Below are 24,412 nucleotides of genomic sequence, written 5' to 3' on the forward strand. Positions count from 1 at the left end.
TACTGATTGATTGGCATTAAGCATGTTGTGTCCTGGTTCAGTTCGTAATTTGTGCTGGTTCAAAGCTGGTTTTAAATATTGATTTATTCCTGTATCTATTGTTGTTATTTATTGCTTTTTTCTGAATTGGATTTATATAAATTACTACAATCCTGGAAAAAACAACTTTTTAGCCTTGACATGGGCAGAAAATACAATTGTTTTGAGGGTGTCTTTTAATAAACGATACCACTGCTTGTTTATTGCAAATCACCACTTTCTCTGAATTGAACCAAGTGCTCATGAAGCCACTGCTCTTGAGTGTCATGGACAGGGCACACTCTCTCCATATTGATCCTTTCTCCTCCTCTGAGACCCACTTATGCCAAACAGTGCTTCAGGTGCACTGAGTAATGTAGTGTTACTAAGAGCAAATATCAAATCCAGCACCTTGCTTTGGCGCTCAGGGCTGGATCTGAGCACACAGTAATAAGAGAGAAGACTCGAGCCCTACCCTTGAGCTGATAAATTTGTGTCTATAAAGGCTCGCAGAGGAACACAACAGAATTAATACACACGCTAACACTATTACACAAGACTAATGTAATTTAAACGGAGAACTCACAGTTCTTGGATTATAAAGTATTCTTTCCTCGTCTCATATGTATCTATCAGTTGAAGAATATTGGGATGATTCACCCTGGAAATGAAAAAAAATATTATAAAATACTCATATTTTGTGAATGGAATTGATTTCAAATAGATAATCAAACGCAGACCCTGTATGAAATGTAAATATAAACAAAGACATTATGATTTAAAAAGTTAGAGACAGGACATTTTTTAATTTACTGTACTTTATATTTCCCATTATAAATCCCAGTTTTAAAATCTAAATGCCAAGCATGTTAACTGCATTTGTTTGTTAATGATTAAAAATGCACTATATTTACACTGTACTACTTTCTGAGCACAATGTTTTCAGGCTACTTACAGTTTTAGAATCATGATTTCGTTCTTTGCGGCCTTGCGGACTTTCCTGCCGTCCTTCTTCAGGAACTTTTTACAGACAAACACTTTGTCTGTCTGTCGTTCCTTAAGCAGACACAGCTCACAAAACTCCTTCCTGCATAATTGACAAAACATTGACAAAAGTGAAAAGAACAGATGACTTGAATAGAATAATAACCCTCTGTTCTGGAAACAGATAACCGGATAGTAAGCAGTTGTTTTATTTGTTGATAAAGAACAGCAGAAAACAAATGGAAAAAGAACAAAGCACTCTTATAGTGTATTTGAGTTTGGCTTATCTATCTGTCATTCCTGCAGAAAACACTTTAATGTCTACAATCAAACTGAAACTTACTTAAAATTGTCATCACGAAAACAGGCCATTAGGAAATAATATAATGTTGTCATAAAAGTCAAACCACAGAAATCCATACACAGCATACACAGCATGACTGTACTTACGCTCGAAGGACTTGTCCAAACTCATATTTGTCTGTAACATCTGATATATGGTTGTATGACCGCCCCTCACGCAGGGCAAGGCACCCAAACGGCATGATGGCATCCGCCTGGAAAACAAACACAGATGGGCTTTTTATTGATCTGAAAAACAGTCAGTCAAAAGTTCAACATTAATAAATAAACTATCCGGATGGCTCTTAGATAAGAGGAGGGAAGGGATTGCATGCACGGCTGGCATGTCAAAGAGGTATTGAGGCACTGATGAAACATTATGAAAGCCTCTTTGAGTTGATGTCTGCTATCAAAGGATGGACCTTACCATTAGCCTTGAAAATGCACAATGCATTTGTAAGCAGAGCTGCAGCAACAGAACAGATCAGAGTTAGACTAGTCTAGCTCATCTGGTAGCCTGGGTGTGTGCCAGTCTAGTCAACAGATATTAAGCTACCCGCTAAGCTTCCCTCTTTTTTTGCCAAAGTCTGTGTGGATTCTTTGTAACGTCTGTCAAATCCAAGTTAAACTTCAGTTAGAAAGGCCAATGTCCCCTATCCCCAGAACAGCTGGCCTCTTTAGCAGATATCACTAGTCTAGTATGTTGCAAATTGGTAGTTTTAGGAAAGAACTAACCTTTAAAAGGTTTGCTATTGCAAGATAGGGGCTAAGATGTAGCTGTACAATGACAATTTTTTAGATAAAAAATGCATCATTGCTCAGTTATGTTACAATAAATAGTGCTATTACAAACAATACAAAAAAGAAGAAAACAACGATCAGGACAATCAGGTGCTCCCAGAATCTGGGAAAAAGCCAAAGTCTATGCTTCCTGCACAAGATCATTTTTGACAGTACTCACAATACATTTTTTCCCAGCAACTGAGAATTGAAACGCAAAGTATTTGAGGGCCAGCAGTGAAAGCACTTACCCTAGATGGACTAACCCAACCCAAAACCATTCACAGACCTTATGTTTTACTTCTTTTTTCATAATCCACTGCCATTACTTTATTGATAAATACTCTGTCAATCCCAGAATGTAGCCGACCCATCTCAATCAATTGGGTGCAGCTCTTTTCATTATACGTTACCCTGTCTCATTTTATACAACTGCCAAGTCCAAGAGTTATATGAATAATCCTCCACTCTAAGTCATTTATGTTTCCTTAACCACTGTGGTGGTTAAAAAGTCAGTTTACACATTTGTAGCTATCTCTAATTTAAAAAAAATCTTCCATCTCAAAATAAACACTGAGCCAATAGCAGGTCTTAAAACACCCAGGTACAAAATCAAGGATGTACAGAGTGAATCAGCAATCAATATAGCATCTCCAAACAGTCCTCCGGCTGTCCTCACCCACATCCTTAAAACCAACACAAACACACACACGCACACACGCACACACAGCACCACTGGGTTATATCTTTCCACGATTTCTCCATCAGAAGTAATACTCCTTTAAAATTAATTATTTTAGTTTAGATTGGCAATGAAAAGATCAATAATGCACTGACTATAAATGGTTTCTACATAGTGCAGGGGTGGATACAAAATGTTTAGTCTATTCTTTACTATTGTGAAGAGTAAAAGATAAGTTTCAGTAACAACTTTTTATTTAAAAATGTTTATTTTGCTAAATACCACAATGCTATGTTAGGTATTGTTGGCACCATTAATAGAAAGAAAAACACACTCACACAGAGCCAGGAAAATGTCTTAGGGCCTTATTATTTGTGCAAATTGAAAAAATAAGTAATTACATTTTGCATGAGATCATTATTGCAGACAAGTTATGCCATTCTCCATGTGTGTGTATCATTACAAATTCAGATTAGAGAGCCTATGGTGCTTGTGGATGACAAATGGAGAAGGTGGGGCTGTAGTAATCTGAGCACTGGCCCTAATCTTTAATCTGTAATCCAGAGCACTGAATACGCTGCTGCTGCATGTGTTGTGCCTATGTACTGGAGCCAAGTGCAGCATTGAGATGGCTGACTTTTCACATTTGCAAATAGTAGTGTGTCCATATGTGCAGAGAATGACTGGATTGATAAAATGCCCTGGAGGTTATATAAGAACAGCTGTATTCACTTGACATGATCCCAGAACAGTGAAAGTGATATGAATGGAGTGCTCCTATCCAGTGGCCACAAACAGACGAATTACAGGCCCACCTGCCCCTCTCCAAATGATACAGGACAAGGCAAAGGACAAAACTTTTCTGAGTGCTTGTTAGTTTTACTCCTCTCAAACAATGTCCCCAATGGCTATAGTTTAACTTACTGGATTTTGTAGCCGCAGCACAAATCCCTGCACACTCTTGCCATTTCAACTTTATGTAAGAAAATGAAATGTGGAGGAGATTTCAGACAGTGGCGAGCAAGGGACACAGAACAGTGCTTTGCCCTACTAAACTTTTAAACCTGTGACAGTTGGGATGAGATGTTGAATGAAAAGGATTTTGCATGTTATTTTGAATTGTATTTCTGTAATAAGAGTAACACAATTTTAATACAGTTATGTTCGTTTCAATGCCAGTCTGCCTTTTAACTGGAAATTTAATAACCCTTTCATCCAACATCACTTAAGTTAAATTAAAGTTTAGAAAATCAACATTTTTTCTCTAATTACCAACAAACAACAACCATGTGCTTCCACAGTCAAAAAATGTCAAAATTCATGTTATTTTGCTTCCTTAATAAAACGACTGGGATAGCATGTTTATATTCATACCAGGCCATGAGAGTAGCTATTCTAAACACTTCACTCCTGGAAGGGTCTATAAAAACACCTGTGATTGAATAAATGTGGAACATTCCAGGCCAAGCAATAACATTTCCATGAAGACAGGTACTTGGCAGAATGTCCCACAGAAAAGTGACATAGTGCACCCCTGACTGCAGATTTTTATGTTTTATGGCTATCTACATTCTAAAAATTAATTGATACTTTGGAGCTGATATCACCAACATTCCCTGGGGGTGTGATGTGAAATGAAGCCTCTGCTCTGTCTGAGGCTTTATTAGACTTTGTGCTTTATTTTAAGACAATCTGACTTTGCTGGAACTACAACAGGTGACCTGATCTGTGCTATTAAACAAGTCTCTCACACATAAAATTGCAACCACAAGTTTCAGTTTGTCACTCTCACTTGTCTTACTGAAAATCAAAGATTTAAACAATGCTTGATCACAATGTTATTTAAATTCATTTTGTGTTTTTCTTTCAGTTTTTTCACAATCTTAAAACTTTTTTCACAGTGTTTGCTTAAGTGTGCATTGTGCCACCACGGTAACTTGTAAACATTCCACTAGGGATGCAGCGATACTAAAAGATTTAGTGTATTGGTTATTGGTTCCATGATATCCCGGTTGGATCTTTAATTGGATGTAATAACACTATTTACAGGCTGATTTTGGCCTTGAACGTCTCAACCTAACACATCTAAAACAAAACAAAACTAAACTAAATACAACTGGATTTCTTGTGCAATAAATTAACTGTGTTTTATGGAATGGAAATAAGTGCAGTTTTCCTTTCCCTACACTGATATCGGTTAATATTGGATATAGATAGTTAAAGTCACAGTATATCTATATTGGAATTTAAAAAGCTGGATCAGTGAATCCCTACATTCCACCATTAGAGATACATGTAAAAGAGCCCTAACGCAATGTCACCACAAAGTATCAATATCCACAGTGTAAAATGTGTAAAAGTCATATCACCACAAACCATTTCTCCAGTCCACACTTGTCTTTAAACCAGAGTTGAGAAATTTAAGAAATATTTACCTAAGAAACAGAGAGGATGAGGAAGAGACAAAAGTGAGGAATGAACAGCAAGGAGAAAAGAACACAATGAGTAAGAGAAAAGGGCTGAGAAAAAGAGTGCGCAGAATCATCGAGTGAATAACAGAAAACTGCAGAGGCATATTGAGAGCACCCTCAACTTCACAGCTACAGCAGAGTGTGAAGGACGCACACTGGCAGCAGAAACGTGTCACAAAAACACTCGGCTTGAATGAACAAGACTGCAACGCTTAATAAAAAAGAAAGCATGTATGTAGTCCTGTTCACTTATGTCACGGAGGAGAGGGGCTGGGCAGAGTTCGTAGAGCTGAATATGCTGAAAATATGGATAAGGAGTTAATAAGCGCAACATAAATCCAGGGAGGCCAGATAGAAAAGTTTTGGACATGTTCATAAGAGTAATAAGATGATACGATTAATGCTAGGAAAAAAAAGAATGCAGATTGTAGGCTAAGGGGGGAACGTGATTTAGTAAATTATGAATAAAAAAATTAAAAAAACTATGAAAACAGATGTATTGAGACAACATTTGGACTTGTCTGCGTACTGGCTATTGGTCTTTAATTTCCAGGACAGGCTGATATTTTGCTTTGGCCAATATACTGCATAAAACTACACACAAAGCTGTATTTTAACACTTTGTTACAAAAAGAGATAATTACACAAAACAAGACAACACAGAAAACAATAAAATAGAAAACACTCTAAATCAGTCATACATATTGACTCAAAAATATTAGATCAAGGTTACGGATTTAGGTTTTAGTTAAAATGTGTGAGTGGTGTGGTTGAAATGTAAACAAATGAATAAAATCTACCCAAATGCCTGCTGTTTTGGTCATCATCATTCAGTATAAAAAGTATTTCTTATTCTGCATCTTGTCACGAATTTGATTATGTTAATGCTATGCAACACACACCTTTTAACACAGCACACTCAGATGTGAAGGTACACAGGGCTGCGAATCACACCTCACATCCTGCCTGTGTCTGTCTGTGCGCATGTTCACAAGTGTAAAGCTGCTGTGACTGAGGCTCCAGATGAATCCAAGAGAATACCTTTAATCAGCTTCGAACATAATATATGCAAAAAACTCAATGTCAAGGGGTTATCCACCAGTGTATTCACTCTACATTCTGTTGTGTCCATCCCACAAAACATTGAAGGCACAGCTTGTTCATTCATATGAAGTAAATGTAATTTAAAAGCCCAACTGAAGGTTTTAGATAATAGCTTTGTAAAAATGATAGCTAATTGAAAAATGTAAAAGTCCATAGTTAATGGGATAGGCTAGAGCTATCTTTACCACCTGGTATAAGCAAAGGAAGATGAATGGATGCACAGAAAATCAGCACAGGCAAAACATCTCCAAACAGTTGGGACTTGAAAAAGACAAGCTAGGTTAAGACTGAAGTCAAGATTATATGATTTATTGTGAACACTGAGATGACTGGTTGAATTTGCATTGGTATAATGGCAGCATTAAAACAATATATTTTACCAAAATAATTACCGTAGACATTTCTACATAACTACACAACTACAAAAAGTGTGCACAATTCAAATTAAAGCAATATCACATAGCAGCAGCAGTTCCCAATCTTTTTTGTCTTAACCCTTGTAGGGGTGTGCAAAAATATCAAAATATTGATATATCGTATCGTTTAATGTGACAATACAGTGTCGATATTGTGGGCTGCTGTATCGGTATATTGACAAAAGTAATTTTTTTGGTGTATTTTACAAAATTATTTTGTTACAGCGCTACAGTTTTGTTGTTTGTTTAGTGGAAGGAAACTTGTTTATGTGACACATTTGACATTTTCACTGTTTTGATGATTAAAATGTTTGTGTTTCATATGAACTTTGCACAAGAAGTGGTTTAACAAAGACTTTTAGTATCACAGCCATGATTACCATGAATCAATTTGAAATATACTGTATCGAATTGAAAGTGCACTGCATCAAGGTATGTATCATATCGGCAACTTTTTAATGATATCCAGCCCTAAACTCTTGTCTTAGACTCAAGGAACCATATAAGATATGCACTATAGGCAATGCTAAACAATGTAAATAGTTGTAAGATTTAAAACTTTTCATATTCAATTTTACCTTCTTTTTAAACCTGAAATTATGGCAAGAACCCCATGGCATATGTTCACATACCGCTAGGGGTCTCCGTACCCCTGGTTGGAAAACACTGATGCACAGTATATCCTGAATACATTGTTTAAACGTTATGTGGCAGTGAAATGGTGAACTGTGTCACAGTGTCCTTGGATTTAGCAGATGCGATATGACGCCTCCCAATCACAAACATTGTCATTATCATCAGCAGCAGGCACAAATCCTGTACAATGCGATTAAACGATACAGTTTAGATGAGAGGTGATGTTATATTTACAGAGATAAACAAGTTGAAAACAGATGGCAGAAAAAATAATGAACTAAATGACCAATAGCACATGAGTCCTTTGTTTACAATGACAAAACTACTATAATCCTTCACGTCATACAAACTGCAAAATACAAGAGAGACAAAGTTTAGAGCTCTTATATTATTACAGGAAATTTACAATGTATTGTCTTGTCTTCTGTTTTGTTTTATTCACACATGTTTGATTAACCCTTTATTAGTCTGTCTACATCTCCAAAGCAAAAAAATATGTATTTATGTTGGGCAATTAAGAACTTAACATTCTTTTACAATGGAACATCCATCCATCCATTTTCGTCCGCTTATCCAGGGCCGGGTCGCGGGGGCAGCAGGAACATATAACATTAATGAAATCATAGCAGAAATAACAAATAAATAAATCAATAAATGAATTAAAATAAAATAAAATAAAATAAAAAACTGGCCCAAAAAGGAGTGGGAAGAAGAAAACGTAATTTATATTTTACATTAAACTACATGAACTATTTACAAGTGCGGACAAAGACCTTCAGTTCAGTGGAACATGATTCTAATGAAGGTGTATAGAGTTTAAAAACACACTGGAGCACTTTTTGTTTGAGAGCTCAGCCTAACTATGTAGGATTTGTGTTAAACGTGTGAATGAAACAAAACAAAAAGAAATATGGGCCCTTTAAGTGTAAGTATAAATTGATAATTAAATAAAAATTTGTCCTAGTCCCATGTGGCTAAGGACACTGATTTCTTCTGCTTGTGCGGTCAGATTGTCTCTTGTCATATCTGACTTCACTCACATGTGGTACAGCCTTCACAAACGCATGCACACATTTCACACACGGGTGCACTCCGCAAACACTTCCTGGATGTGACAGAGACAGGAAAAGATGCCTGCCGCTCATTAATAACTGACACAATGTTTTTATTCCTTTATCTCCTCAAATGACAAAATCTCCCAACCTGCATCTGCAATTTTGGCCTTTCTCTGATGCAAGAATGTCATTATATTTCCCATTTCTACCCACAAACAGCCCGGCAGCTCAAAAATAATTCATTAATTTTTCATTGCATATTCATATTCGCAGCGGTTATAAGTTAAAACCTATTCTAGTTACTTTGGGTATGACGCAGGACACATTGGTCAGAGGCTTAAAGGCACAACAACAGTAATAGTCATGGAGATTGAATCATTAACCTTCAATCATTTTTCCAGATGTGTTGGAGCCACACACAGCTTGTTTTAAAGTTGATTCTACAAACTACATATTACATTAAAGTTGCACTGCTCAACTTTTCTGGTGGAGGGTCTGTCACCTTCTGTATCAATATGGGGAAAAGGAAAAATCGTGATCCTTTTTCTCCCATATCACTGAGCCCTAGTTCCATGTATGACATTAAACAAATCCATCTAGCATTTATTCATTAAGGGTGTTTCTGTTGCTCAAAAATACAAGAATTCCTTCTGTAAATAGGGGTGACTCTTAGGGATGACAGATCTGAAATGTAATTTAGCGTAGTGCTGTAACCTGCTTGTCTCATTCATGATAGGTAAGTTTAATAGATTCTGTGGAACATTCTAGACAAAGCAATAACATTTCCATGGAGATAAGCAGGTGTCAGACCCTCCACTAGAAATGCTATGCAGTGCACCCTTAAGTTTAACACTGAAAACAAAAATGAAAATCTCCACAATGATCCACAATGAATTCATGACATTAACCCATGACAAGGTCTTGATACTATTTTTAATTCACACATTCTTTTGATAACTTGTGGTTGTTTGTGTTTCGCTTGTAATCCATGCAAATAAAGCTGAAGGTGCAACAATAGTTCTCATTAATAAAATCCAAACATGATTTATTCCATTGCATGCCTTAATTTACATTTTGCTTTGGGTTCAGAAGCTGTAAAAACATCCTTTTAGTTTATCTCCCTTATGTAAGAGTTTCAGTGGATTTAATTAGGAAATAATTGTGGTATAATTATTCCAGGCAGAGCAGCTGAAAGCACTTTAGTGTCGTCATTCATATCACTTATTTGCCCCACAAAGATATGTTTCCATTAAGGAAGGATATAATGACATTAATGTGAACTCATAGCCTAGTTTGTTCTACGTAGTGAGAGAGGGAGAGGGGGCTGAGAGCTGTGGTTCTTTGGGGCGATGGAGTGACCTGAAAATGGAGCATGGGAGTTGAGAGGATGGGGTACAAGAGAAGCAAACCCAGATTGAGAAAATAAAATGAAGTTAGGGGAATGCATAGTCAATTATCAACAAACGCTTCTTGTTCAAATTCAGTTTAACATCGGAGGTAAGAAAGTAAGGCAAAGAAACAAAGTATCTGCGTACATGTTTTGACCTAAGTTGCGATGTGAATTGTGATTCGCATTATAGTAATGGTTCTTTTAGTGTCACATTAATCACATTAGTGAACAGTAAACATGTTATAATGATAATGACAATGTATTATAGCTTGTGTAATGTAATTTTGTCATCTATAATGGTCATACAGTTAAAGACTTTCACTCCATCAGTACTGCACATATCACAGTAATACAATAGAGAACCAGTTAATGGTTCTATATTTGTGGTTTACAATATTTTAACACTGCATCCCTATCTTCATATGTACCTATACATCCATTTGTGTATGCTAAAATAAAGTCATTGTTATGTAATATGTCCTTTATGTTATATTTGAGGACTCTGTGTGTTACACTATTCATTGTGTACAGTGATGTATGGTACATAAAATAATCTTTCTTACTGTGTATTCCCAGTAGGGGTCCACTCTGAGCTTGTTATAACTCTAATTCCCTCGTTGGCTATGACTCTACTGTACTGTGTGTTGTGTGACTCCAAGGCACAGCCACATACAGGTTTAATAAGAAAAAACTAATGAAAATTTATCACATCTTTTAACACTGGGAGAAAATCCTGTACCTCTTTCCTATACTATCTTCTATTATGTGCATTAATTAAAGTTTCTATAGCATAAAAACACAAATATTGTATTGATCCAGTATGGAAAAAGTAGCCTCTACTTGATAATCCCAAATGATGTCTTGTGTCCCACTTTCTCCTCAGAGTACTAGATATGTCTTTTGTAAATTTAAAATAAGAATAGAAAGGCAATGAAGCTAAAAGAGATTTCTGCACTGAATAACAACAACTTTACTTCAGTCTGTGGGGTTTGCTATTGATATCAGCTACCGGCGACAACAACCAGACAGAAACCATAAAATAATACAGCCCTTGATCAGTCTGGTCTTTATTGAATAATATTGGATTCTGTTTTTGTTAACTCTATTCACATGCGGACATTTCTGGTATAAACATTTTTCCCCCGAGACTGTAAATATGTATTTTCCACTCTTCTCTCTCCCTCTCACTATGGGACATGCTTGTGTGTTGTCGTAGCCTGTTTTCTGAGGTGGTCCTGTTCTTCCTTCCACCTCATTAGTGGACCGGTGCAGGCCAATGGCAGGCTTAGGTGTATCCTTAGGGAGCTGAGCCAAGTTTTCATGACAAAGCCTAAGTATGTGTCTGAGAATACGTGTTGAGCTGACAGACAGGTGCTCTCTGGCTTCACATAATCTCCAGGCCTATCCCCCAGCCACACACATAAACACACAGCGATTTGAATTTGACATAAAAATAAGAAATGTGTATCATAAAGAGTTTTGACAATTATGAGCACTCGCAAACAGCAATTGGTCCGTATTGTTGCTCTCAAAACAATTCACTTTTATTTTGTTTTCTTGGATTGTGTGTAACAGAGTTCAAAAAGTAATAATTGGATTTTGTTAAATAATTCAGGAAAGGTCAGAAATGGGCCAATGAAAAAAAAAAGTTTGGTTCAGAAAGTTTTACAAGGTTCTATAGTATTGTTTCAGCCACAAGGAATCAATGAGTCCATCAGTCAATGTGGATTGAGTGCAAACCCCTGGTCCAGACTATTTTATTTTTACCATTGCGAGATGAGGCCAGTTTCTTGTTTTCTTGTGTTGTTGGTTCTAGTTTCTGATGGCATTGTGCTGTATAACATCCTTTATGATCTAATTCATAATCTAATTTCATTTATTTGATCTGTTTTTAAACCAGGAAAAGTCTCATTGAGTTTAAATATGTATTTTTCAAGAGTGCCCTGGCCAAAAGGCATCTACATGTTAATTACAAGCACACATGCACAAGTAAAATGCATCAGTGTAAAAAGAAAGACTATAAATGTGCCTTATTAATGAAACCTTTTTATTTATTGATTAGATTTCAGAAGGCCTAACCAAGCTAGCATGACAATGAATCATTTGAATGGGTTCTCTCTTTTAAAAGAGCAAAAAGTAGAAGTAGAGTTTTATCTAACAGCAGTCAACAAAAGCCAATTCATTGCACTGTGCCCCTTTTGATAATACTGATTTACCTTTGGGTCATTAATTTTAAAATAAAACGAATCCAAGCAGGGAGAGAAAATAAAAGCTATGGTCTATACAGGATAGGTTCCATAATGGCAGGTGTTTTTGTTAAGTGTGAAATTGGTAGACAGACGAGTGCACAAAAAAGGATCCTAACCGTGAATGAAAGGAAAAGGGAGAATCATAAATAACTTATATAAACCTATTGCATAAAGCATGGAGGTGCATTTTCACATTCAGCACATTTCCCTCTCATACAGGCCAACTATAAAAATATTTATGAACTGAAGCATGAGCCCACTTTGCTTCTCACTTCCCCATTCTTCAGCCTCTTAATCCATCGCTCCACTTGCCTGCCGTTTGCATGTTGGCACTTTTGTCTTAAATACTCACAGCATTCACTTTTAATAAGATGCTGTTCTCACGGTTGTAACCAACATGGATTGGTACTGCATTGTGGATGCTGACAGGTAAAAGTGAATAATGTAAAATACCTCTTATGAAGGAACCTGCCAGCGGATTGGATTTATTTTCCAAAGATATGTCACAATGATACAACATTCACATGGTGATGAAACCAGTATCTGTCTTTCAAAAGCATTTGTTTTAAGATTAATGATGTCCCCAACTCTTTCAGCAACAAATATTTCTCAATGCTCAAACAAAACCTTTGTTTGAGTAAAACTAATCACTTAGTTTGCCAGTAATTTGATCTGGAGATGATCAAATCCTGCTCATATACTGCTGAACATGATGAAATTAACAATCAATATTTTAAATCGTTTTAAGCCAGGATAAATGAGCACAAAATCTCTGTAGTAGAACTGTATGTGTGTCATTTAGCAACACTGAAGTGAAAGGAAAATTAGATTTTCTTCCCCTATAATTTGAGTCTTGTTTTGGTTTTTGCCCTTGTAACCTTTACTAGTGTGGCATTTTGAACAACAGCATGTTGATAATTACAAATGCTGTTCAGGGGCTTTAGTTTTTTTTTCCAATGGCTGGATGTCATGGGACTGGAAAACTTTTTCAGCTTTAGACGTCTGGCCAGTGTGCACTGATTTGTAAATGGATTTCTTTTTTTGCAAAGGTTTAAGATTAGAGTCCATTCCAGCAGTGAATGTCACAATTTTTCTTGGAATTAATACATGGAGCGTTGGTTGTTATGTCTATGTTAAAACTTCTATTGTAGTATAAAGTGTGCATAATATTAGTTGGTGTGTTTTAAGTGTTAGAGTGAATTCACTTTACATTATTCAGAATGTTCTAATTAATTCAGTAATATAAGGTTTAAAAGCATAATGTATGAGAGCAAATAAAGCACCTCTCTCCTCACTCCCCTCAAAATCCCTCTTTCTCACTTCATCACAATTGTAAATTAATATTCTATTTTTACAACATTCACAAGTCAAGGCAAAATCTCTCGCTTCACTCATGCATGTAGCTCATGGAACAGTTAAAAAAAAAGAAAAAGTTTATGCCGTTGAAGAGAATTGCCAAGCCAGCAGACACAAAAGTGCTGTGTGCACATGGCTCACGTGTCAAACTCCTCTCCTGAGTCTCACACACTGACACCTCTCATCCTGGCATACAAGTAGGAGGCTAAATGACGAGGAGGAAATGTCATTGCTACTATTTTAGATGTTTGAGAACACTATTAAACATCCAGTGGGAAAGATAAAGGACCCAAAGCACTAGATGTATCTGTATTTAAAGGTCAAACTGACTCAAGGTTCTGCTGGGGAACTTGGAGCAAATCTTCAAAGTCTTGAGACACTAGGGTGCATTTAAGTAACTTGCTCATGGGCTGAGAGATACATTAGCAACAAGCATAATTACTGTTTGTAGTTCAGCTTTGATTACACATGTCCCACTTTTATTTATCTGCATCTATCTTAACTAATCTGTTCTAAATGTAATGTAACATAGGTTGTAACACAGACAAATCTTCCTATGGACACAATTAAGTGTACCTTAACCTTAAAGTGAACAGTGTAGCTTTTCCGTTGGAGGGTCTGTACCTGTTTGTCTACTTCTAGATCTTACTGCTTTGGCAGGAATGTTCCACAGCATGGTATCGACTTTTTTCTTTTTTTTTTTCTTGCTCAAATGTGCATTCTCACTGTACGCAATGCTGTCCCCCCACAGACCTGACCTCTAACTCAGCCAAGAGGAGTCCCCTGCTTGTCTCAATTGACATATTATAAAACATTCCAAACAAAGTAGCAACATTTCCACAGAGGCAAGCAGGTGACTGACCCTTCACCAGAAAAGTTACATAGTGCACAGTTGACCTTGACCTTGTACTGGAATAAATACACATACATGAACCCAAATGAAATTCAGTAAAAATAATAATCAAATAAACTACATGCATTCCCAGTGAGCTTTGAATGGTTGGATGGAATGGCGGGAGACATTATTGAAATTGAAAAACTTGCATAAAAGTTTTATTTCAGTATATATAATATAAAATGACTCTCAGGAATTTTATACATTATAGTGCATCTGAGCAGGGGTAGCAAAAATGAAGAGATACCGGTTTATGGTAAAAAGTGCATTATTTAAAACAGTTAAAAGAAGAAAAGCTAGTGGTTGCAGCAAGCCTTCCACAGTAACGGGAACCAGAAGGGCCTCCATAAAAGTGAAGTACACCACAGGAAAGTTAGCAAAGAAAGTACACCATAAACAGAGATGAATAATGCCACAACACATTTGGTACTGCAGCTGAGGCCAAACTCTAATATTTCAACTATATGGCTCTCACACTGGACCTTACACTGTCTCTAACGCACCTTCCCACTCTCCACCTCCACCTCCTATCCACCAGTGTCATTGTCGGGTTTACCTTGCTGGAAGAATATATCAATCTCTGTTACTCTCTCTACAGATCCATTTGTCTGTGTACCCACACCAAAACGTGCATGTGCATTTTAAGCCATCCCAACCACATTAATTCATTCCTTTTGTGGCCGAAGTGGCCTTTGGACAAAGAGCACTGAGAGCCTCTCCAAAAACTCAGACTTTAATTGAGATGATGAATATGCAGCACGCTTCCCCTGCACACACAATCACAGAGGAATAAAGTTTTAGAACACGAGCTACACAGTTCACAAAATGAACACAAAATCTAATGAAAAAAATATGCAAGTACAAACAATAACACTAATATTTTATCACCTAAACCACAGTAGTTTTGGACATTCAGAAAAGCTAGATGGTTTTTGCAGTGGAAAATCCAGGTCCATAAAAGCAGAGTGTGCCCTTGACATCTATTGGGAGCATGCAGAAGAGGGTAAAGAAGACAGATGAGAAAAATGTATTTGATCTAGTTTAGATTTGAAACAGTAAAAATGGACAGCGCAAAAGTCAACATATTTACCAACACTTACATCAACTGTGTGTTGTCCTATTTGGCTCAGTGGGCAGTGGGTACTCATCAGAATGAACAGATGTTTATTTGAATGAATACTTCTGAAGGAAATGAAGTGCCTTTAGCCTCTGTTAAGGTGCTCTAAACTGTGAAGGACAGTCTGGTATCACTAAAATAACAACTGTGCATAAAAGCATACAATGCCAAATGAAATAGAAAGACAGGATTTCTCTATGAGCCTTTAGATCAATTGTGTCACATGCTGTCATCTGTCCCCTTGAGGCTCTTCACATGTACTGTAAACATGCACCGATCTAGAACAAGGGACGTGCCACATAGGGACACAGATGGGCCCCTCACATGTCCAGTTACATCCTGTCACTTTTGGTCTAAAGTTAATTGCGAGTGTGCCTTTCTCTGCAACACGCTTGTGCATGTTTGAGTGTGTGACAAGTCTGCACTCATGAACTAGGTCAGTCTGTCTCAGGGGGACGTTGGAGTGAAAGATAGACAAAGAGGCACAAGTAAGGGATGAGAAAAAATACAGATATCGAAATATTCAGTTATGATTTTCTTTGCTTAAACCACTCATTATGACTATTAGGTTTTGAGGGTCGTAGCCAGTAAGTAGCAAGAATGACAGACAATTTTTTTTATTCATTCACTGGAAATACAGTTACCAATTCAAAAGTGCCTCTGGATACTGGAGCAAGCTAGAGAATGCTCACTGCTCGGCTACAATCAACTAAAATCCAGTCAATTGACTTTTCTGAGCTTTTAACAATGTTATAATGATATCTTCAAAAACATACCTGGAATAAAATTTTGCATGAATAATTCTGTTTGTTAAGTTGTCTTTGTCTGAGTTCTCAGAAATCAGTGTGTAGTAATTTTCCTCAGATAGTTGCATAAAACATCAGAACCCATAAATCTCCTGTGCCGTTTTTAAGTCCACAAATCAGCATCTGACTCAGTTTGTAAATGGCTGCTATAGTTTTTTTTCATGATTCGTGATAATTGCTGTCAGCAGGAGGGGCTCTATGAAAGAGAGTTTAAAGTTTTAAGTTTTAAGTTTAAAAAAAATTCAATTCAATGGCAATGAATACATTAAACACACAGGTCCCTCTCCTATGTGATTTAAAACATGCTAAAAGTGCAAGAACCTTTCCATAACACAAAATGCAGTATGTATCAGTATGGGTAAAGTAAAAAAATTTACTTCCAAATGAGACCAGGAAAGGCCAAAATGTAATGAGGACACCACTACCATAAAAAATAAATTGGTAAAATATTCCATTAGAGTAACATTAACTCCCACAAGTCTCTCTTGTCTTGCATGTAGAGAAGGAGCTCAGAGTGAAAACTGCTTTATTTTGGCTTGAGGCAAATGCACTGGCTCCTAACTGCTCACTGCTGTCTGTGTGTCTGTGTCATTAACTATTAAATATTAACCAGTTTAACTTCAGGGAATTGGAAAATGCCCATCAAATCAAAGTGGAGAAACGTGTAAAAACTCCCAGAAGTGTTCTTGCCATTCTGTTTTTGGACATCATTTATAAAATAGTAAAACTGTTATTTTTTTATGGCCTTTTTTTTTTTTTTTTCTTTTAAGAATTTTTGTTACACAACTAGCAAGCAGGTAAAACAGATACTTGTTAAACACATGTGCAAAACACAGTGCAAAAAATAGTCTACATCTTTATACTTTGTTAAAAAGCAATTTCCTCAAATTCAATGTTAAATTAGTGGGGTTATTACTAAAGTGGATGTTTTAGTTTCTGACATAGACTTGTTTGTACCCAGCTGCAAACTCTAAACTTGGCATTTTTCATTTTGATCTCAATTCTTATCTGAATTTTGAGTGATTGTCTAGTATACCACTTAAGAGAATATCATTTGCCCTTTGTCCTTTGATGTTTTGTATGTCTTAATATTGTCAGATAAAGGAGAAAAAAAAGGAAACTTGACCATGAACTAACTGCTGCAAAAGCGCATTTTAATGGTACTTTTTTGTTTACTTTGCTCTAATACAACACTGTAAACTCCAAACCTCTTTGATCTTTGTAATGAATAATGTATTATTCCTATAATATTTAGACAACATAAAGCCATAATAAATGCAAAGGCCAAAATGCTGCCGTGACTGTTCTTTGTCTCCATGCTTCTGAACTATATTGCCAATAAGCTTTAATGCAGTTTTAATTTGCATGAGAAAAGAAGGATGGTCAACAAAAGTACAAGATAACAAAAATACCATAGCATGCACAAGACAGTTTTAGTCTATAGGCTTTGCTGTGCATACAAGAAATGGTTAAAGTGCCTTTGTGAAATATTCTGTGAGATAGAAGACTTATAAGTGAAATCCCGCCCCAAGAGACAGCTGGCCAAGTGGAGGAATGAGGAGGAAGAGTGGATAGAGAGCAGGTTCAAATACAGGCCTATAGTGGTATAAGGTAAATGACTGCTGGAGACCATTTTAAAACATAGGTCTCTACTGTGTGTAGGACTACCAGAGATATTTTTACAACTGTGTGGGCACTGACTACACCTTACAGAGGCTGGTACACCTGTGGCAAAGCGTGGACATGTGCTGTACCGAGAGATGCTTCCTCTGTGAGTCACACATGTAGAAGTCTATTGTCTAAAGAGGGGTCAACAACAATAACTCAAAACATACAGTGTGAACTTTGACTGTTTTTGTTTGCTATGAGTCCTCAGGTGTGGATTCAAGGCCTGCAGAAGGTTTCTGTGAGTTTCTACCTGAAGTGCTGCAAACCTGTTTGGGAATGTTATAACTGTATATAGAGGATGGTAATGGGTTTTGTTAAACTAAAAATAGGGCTCTAGTGGAAATGCAATCTCGAATTTCATGTCTAGAGAAATAACTGTAAAACGAATTAATTCAATCTCAAATCATTGTTGCGTTGGTGTAAACTGTAAAAATGCTCAGTGCATTGGCATTTGATACTTTAAATCTAATCATGACACTTTTAACCATACATGTATGACTCAGAGTCTGAAGTTTTTGAATATGTGCATTCACGTAAGTAAGTAAGTTGGTGGATGGAAACAGAAATTTTCTGAGCACTCAAGTCTCAGATGGAAAATAAAACAAGATTATTCAAACATGCATGAATCAATCAAAATACAAGTCTGAGTAAGTCAAAGATGAGGGAACATGTTAAAAACTCATAGTTTTACAATATAGATCCTCTTTATGTCCTGTTAAAAATTCTACATATTTGTAAATTTTCTTCTTAAAAATAGTGATATATTGCGGATGTATCGCCATATTGTGATATTATTGTATTGTGAACAATGTTTTGTGTATCATATTGAATCAAGAGAGACCCTGAGATTCCCAGCCCAACTACTGTAACTGTTTTCTTTGCCTTGTGGCTATTCTAAAAAGTCCAAAGTCTTTCTGTGGCTGCAATCCTAGATTTTTGGGGAAATAGTTTATCCAGTAAATCTGAAAACAAAGCGATGAACTCACTTGCTAGTTAGCTTGTGTCTGCGTGTGTCGCATTTGGAGTCTTAAAAATAAGTATAATTTATTCATGCTAAATCCCTGTCTAAGTGGGGGGCTATTTTTAACATTGAAATATGTCATTTTACAGTCCGGGCATAGTTTTGTTCAGTATGTCTATCAATTTGTGCCAATCTAAACTTGGTATAATGCTGCTATTCTGGTCTGGATTTGGAGAGTTGTTTTTTTTTTGACAGTGATGTATTTGTCTGTGAGCAACTGGCAAGAAATAACTGACTAAGACCAAGATTTAGTAGCTAGCTATGAAATAAGCACTGCTGTCTATATCAATAAAAATTACTAGGAAAAAAAGATCAATTGGATTTATCTGTAATGATGCACAATATGAGCTTAAAACAAAGAAGTTGGATCGTGAAGGAGGTAGAACTCAGCACATGGCAAACAATAAAAAAGTCAGGCCAAAGCAATGGTTTTCATTTCACCTTATCCTGGGATCAATATTTATGTAAGCCTATATTAACTCTTTGGGGCCACCTTTTTATTGTATGGTATATCACAGAACAGTCACTCTCCTTTTCACATTCTGTTAGAATAAATATGGGAATGTGCAAATGGTCGGGGCGTTTAACTTCAGGGTTTAACTTCGGTCCACTGCCATATTAAAATTTCCAAATCAATTTAGATACTATGAAATAGACTTGATATTGTGTTTTGTTGTATTACAACAAAAACACCCCAAATCTCATAATTTTTACAAGGAAAATGTGCACATGGGAAATATTGAATGCCAAAATGTTTTGTTACAGTCAGTCAATATTGTAATTATCGTGGCAGACCAAGCTATACTGACCTGTTCCAAAGTAAACTCATGGAAATGAGCCTTTAATCTATGTGGTCTTGTACGATCAAGATTCTATTCAGGAAAGGTTCATTTTTATCTTCTAATCTTCTGTCAGTAAAAACATGGTTTGAAGCAGAGTTCAGACTTTGTAAGAAGAAAATGATTATAAGTCCTGCTTGTAAATGTAGCTTCCTTGCCATTTTTTATTTTGTTTTTTTGGTTTTTAGTAAGACAAAATTAAATTGAACAGAAAATTGTGATAGATAAGTATGATTGGCCCATATGGCCCATCCCAAAAAAATACAGCAAAACCCCATCTTTTATAAGCACATGAACAGAAAACAAGTATGTGAATGGCACCCGAAAACCACATTAAAGCAATATAAATACCCAGTAAACTGCTTGTATGGGACATAAATGAGAGTGAATGGTCAGTTTGTCCTGAGTGCCGTCCCTAAAGCAATAGTTGGCAATAGACACCAAGGACTCATAAAAAGATGCAATACAAACAATCACTTAATGGTTTACAGTAGCCCACATGTACTGCCATAAAACTGTAATAAAAATATGGATAAAACCTTTTAATATTTTAAGACCTAGCTACACATTTTACACATCTTGGAAATGCCCAGAGACTTGTTGTAATGTGAGAAAAACGCAGTGCGGTGCCATAGATGTAAATGTGGTCTTTCCTCTAATCCTGTATTAAACCCATCCATCGTGTAACCGAGACATGAGAGTCTATGGAGTGTCATCTTTCACCTGTAGCTAACATCTCTGCTGCCACAACCCAATGTGCAGATAAAGACTCTTTTATGACCAGCTGAGCCAATAAATCCGGATCAGGGCTGACCTCTTTTTCTTACCCATTATCTCTTCCATTCTGGCTATACGGAGCACATGGTTTCACAAGCTCAACCACTATTCACAGCATACAAGTTCAGAAAAGGAACTAGCAACATTTTCAGCAGGTTTGGTGGATGTTTGATTGCTGATAATTCAGTCTGACCCCAGTTGTGCAATACTTCTGAAGTAATTGTTTTCCATTAATTGCACAGCACAGCAAGCATAAGACTGCAGCTGTATTTCACAGTTAATGGCCAGACGATGCAAGCAACGTTTGACTCAAATAGTTTAATATAGATCGACCCTTTCATAATGAGTGATGCAATCATAAAAGGAGCATCACAGTGAAAAGATGGAAGAATAGTGATTTCTCCTATTTGTTTTTTACATTTATTTCATAGCTGAAGCAAAAAATGAACAAATCTACCTAACTTTAAACTATATAATCCTTTAATTAGAAGTTGAAGATATCAATGAATGACTTAAGACTTAGAAAAACTGACAGTGTCTAACGCATTACAATAAATATATATATTTATGTGTGAGCTACTGCATCCAAATAATTTCCCTTTCCCTTAAATGTTGTATTGGGCCATGTGGACACCCTTACAGCGTACTTGCCCAGTGTTACTGCTGTCTTCAATCCTACAAAAGGCCACTGTAGACATCTGTGCTCTAACTAGTAAATAAGAGTGAATAGCTTTGTAATAAATAATGGGCATATAATGGTGCAAATTAAATATATAAAAGATTTTTCAGCCCTTAGCTTCCCCAACCCCGAGTTATTATGAATTCTGTTTTTTTATGTATCTCTTTTTAGGACAACAGAAAATCAGAACCCAGGAGAAAGGGTGTAACTATTTCTTACATGGCTGGTGTTTCTGTAAGACTAGACGATTTTCAGACAACATGAGATCCCAGTCTATTTCAAACCTACAAACACATTGAGACAGAAACTAGTCCACCCAAAGGACAAAACACCAAACCACAAAGAAAGCAATGTGATCTACTCCATTCAGTGTACTGAAGACTGCAGTGAGTGCTACACTGGAGAAATAGAACAACCACTTCACAAGACAAGGTATCAACACAGATGAGAGAGCAATAGTGGACCTCAGTCTGACGTACATGTCCACCTAAAAGCCACAGGCCTTTGAGGACAGTGAGGTACAGATCTGAGCCAGAGAAAAGAACTGGATTGAGCAAGGAGTTAAAGAAGCTATTTTTGTAAAGAAAGTCAATCCATCTTTGAACAGAAACAGAGGACTCAGACACCATCTGTCTCCTATTTACAACTCCATCCTCAAACCTAAATCAAAACAAGCTAAGAAAACAATAGGGATAGTCAGGTCAGGCACAGAGGTGTGAAAGCACCCATTATGGTCATGAATGATTATGCTAATAACACCCCACACTCAGTGTAAGATCAATAGGCCGAGCTAATTGATAGAAACTGTAAACAAGTAAGTGTGTTAGTTTCAGAGTAGTTTCGTTGTAGTTAGCTCTTGCCTTCAGGCAGATATAAGGAAGTATCTACCAGCATTTTGACCAGAACTGAAGAAGTAGGTTGGATGAAACGTGTTTGACCAAATAAACTTTTGACCAGTTGACAAATTGAATTGGATTTTACACTCTCTTCTTAGGTTTTTATGTGCCTATCTTTGCTACTTCAGCTCTAACTGCTTTTTGTTGAGTGTACAGATTTTTTGTTTGTTAGATCAATCTAAAATTAATTTGATATAATATTGATATTGGATTTCTCAGTAGAATTTAGTCTAATATTGTGACATAAGATATACACATTCCAAACAATAGATTATAATGAATGAAATACCACAATGCTAAAAGCTAATTCCTTGCACAATTTGTTTTAATAGACTCCTGCTTTAATACTATATTTCAGAGTTGCAGCTATATATTCTTTGCACATGTCATTTCTCTGTCACTCCCTATCTACCTCTCTCGTTCCACTGACACCCCACAGCCATGGGGACAGTTGTAGCCTGCCCATTACTTATTTATTCACTGTTCCCACACAGACTACTGGATTTACCAGCCTTTCACTGCTGTTCAACATCACACGTCAATGGAAAAAACTGCTTTTAATATAAACAGAGATGCCATAGGGAAAAGTTACATAAATTTGACTGCCTGTTAACAAAACATAGCGAATAAATAATTGATTTGAACAATGACATTTCATAATTTCCTAGACAGAATTATTTAAGTTATATGCACAAAGAAACTGTGTTCACTGTGCCTAAACATGGAAACAGTTTTGGTATAATAAGTGAGGACTGTCCTCCATTGGTTGAACTGAACAACTCCAACCCCAAGCCCCATTTCTTCTCATGCTTCACTGAATAAGGTCATAAGGTGAGTTGGCCATTGTGTTTAGGAGAAGAATTATGTACATTTTCATACATGAAATGAAGTAAGCTTAAGGAAGATCATGGATCTATATTCTCCCATAGATCCTTTTGTGTTCATTTGACACTAAACCTATAGCCTTCACAAAGGTCAGATTTTGAACTGAAGTAAAATAATAATTATATTATTTAATAAATGCAAGATGGAAAAGTTTAATACCATACATTACAGGCAAAGCAATAACATCATTATTGAGACAAGAGGATGGCGTACTTCCACCAGAAGAGTTCCACTGGTGGACCTTTAAACTACACACTAACATAAATAGCAGTTATGTTTGTTTAATTTTGTTTATTTCAGTTGTTAAAGTCAAATAGGCCCAAACCTAGTGTTAACAGCCTAGTAGCCAATGGTGCTAGGATCATTAGGACTTTTCTCATTTGTGCCATATGTCGAAATGCAATAATGAAGGTTTTATGAGGAGAGAGGCTAATTCATCCCTGGCTGCACTGGGATCCACTACATGTTGCTTGTAGACCCAGGCCCACTCTTACAATGTGATTTATGGCTTTAATCAGAGTTTGCGGGCTCTCTATAGTGTTATTCCTATTTAGTGTCTCAGCTGTTACTTAAGGGAGGTTGAACATTTCTTCTTCTGCCTGCCCTCTGCAAAAATTTACAAATGACTGCTAGAGGAAATGAAAAATGCCTGCTTCTTTCAAATGTGTTTGTTCCACCACAGGTCTTGCCTAGCATTCATTTATGTCACTTGAACTGATTATGATATAATTTGGGACTTAGAGAGCATTATTACTAACCTAACCATGATTAAGAATACAATTTACTGACAGTGCGCTACCAAAGGCAAATATACGAACTCAGGTTTAAAAAATTACCTTTAAATAATCAGGTGAGGGCTGCACTATTGCTGCAAAATTCTAATACTGCAAAACTGCAAAATTTTAATATTGAGTATATTGTTTTATTTAAAGTTACCATTTGAATAGGCCAAGCCAGAGATGTTGTGTTCTCACATACCTCTACTAGATGCTATCTAAGTTACTGCTGTTTGACAGTGTGGCAGCTTTTGGTCTGACAGAAGAAGACCAGAGAGCACAGGTGAGTCTGAACAAAGGCGAGGTGAGGGGAGTGGGGAACAGGTTTCACAGCTGACATCTACTGATAAAAAAACAAATAAACTTCGAGATCAAGTAACACGTAAGTACACTTAAAAAACAAAACTGTATAACTTTTAAAATGAAAACATAAAGTGACTTTCATGTTTGTGTTTTTTATTTTCCTTGTTGAGAGCCACATAGCATGGAGTATACCACAACATCTGACCATCTGATACATTATTAAAACAACTATGTTTACCAGAGCCTTTTTTTTTTTTTTTTATCAAA

The 24,412-nt window shown here is 36.4% G+C and overlaps 1 protein-coding gene across 3 annotated transcripts in view; it reads right to left on the minus strand.

Annotated features, from left to right (window-relative positions):
* camkvl (CaM kinase-like vesicle-associated, like) overlaps positions 1-24,412 on the minus strand; it is a 42,905-nt gene that overhangs the window by 5,288 nt on the left and 13,205 nt on the right. For all 3 annotated transcript variants that reach the window (XM_055165837.1, XM_055165838.1, XM_055165839.1), the window contains 3 exons: positions 1,453-1,559; positions 974-1,105; positions 605-679 (listed from right to left, as the gene is read on the minus strand). In XM_055165837.1, coding sequence (XP_055021812.1) covers positions 605-679; positions 974-1,105; positions 1,453-1,547 — 302 coding nt within the window. In that variant the 5' untranslated portion in view covers positions 1,548-1,559. The remainder of the gene's footprint in view (positions 1-604; positions 680-973; positions 1,106-1,452; positions 1,560-24,412) is intronic.

Source organism: Boleophthalmus pectinirostris, unplaced genomic scaffold, assembly GCF_026225935.1.
Source record: "Boleophthalmus pectinirostris isolate CB_2022bp ecotype Guang Dong unplaced genomic scaffold, ASM2622593v1 HiC_scaffold_8, whole genome shotgun sequence".
Lineage (NCBI taxonomy): Eukaryota > Metazoa > Chordata > Actinopteri > Gobiiformes > Gobiidae > Boleophthalmus > Boleophthalmus pectinirostris.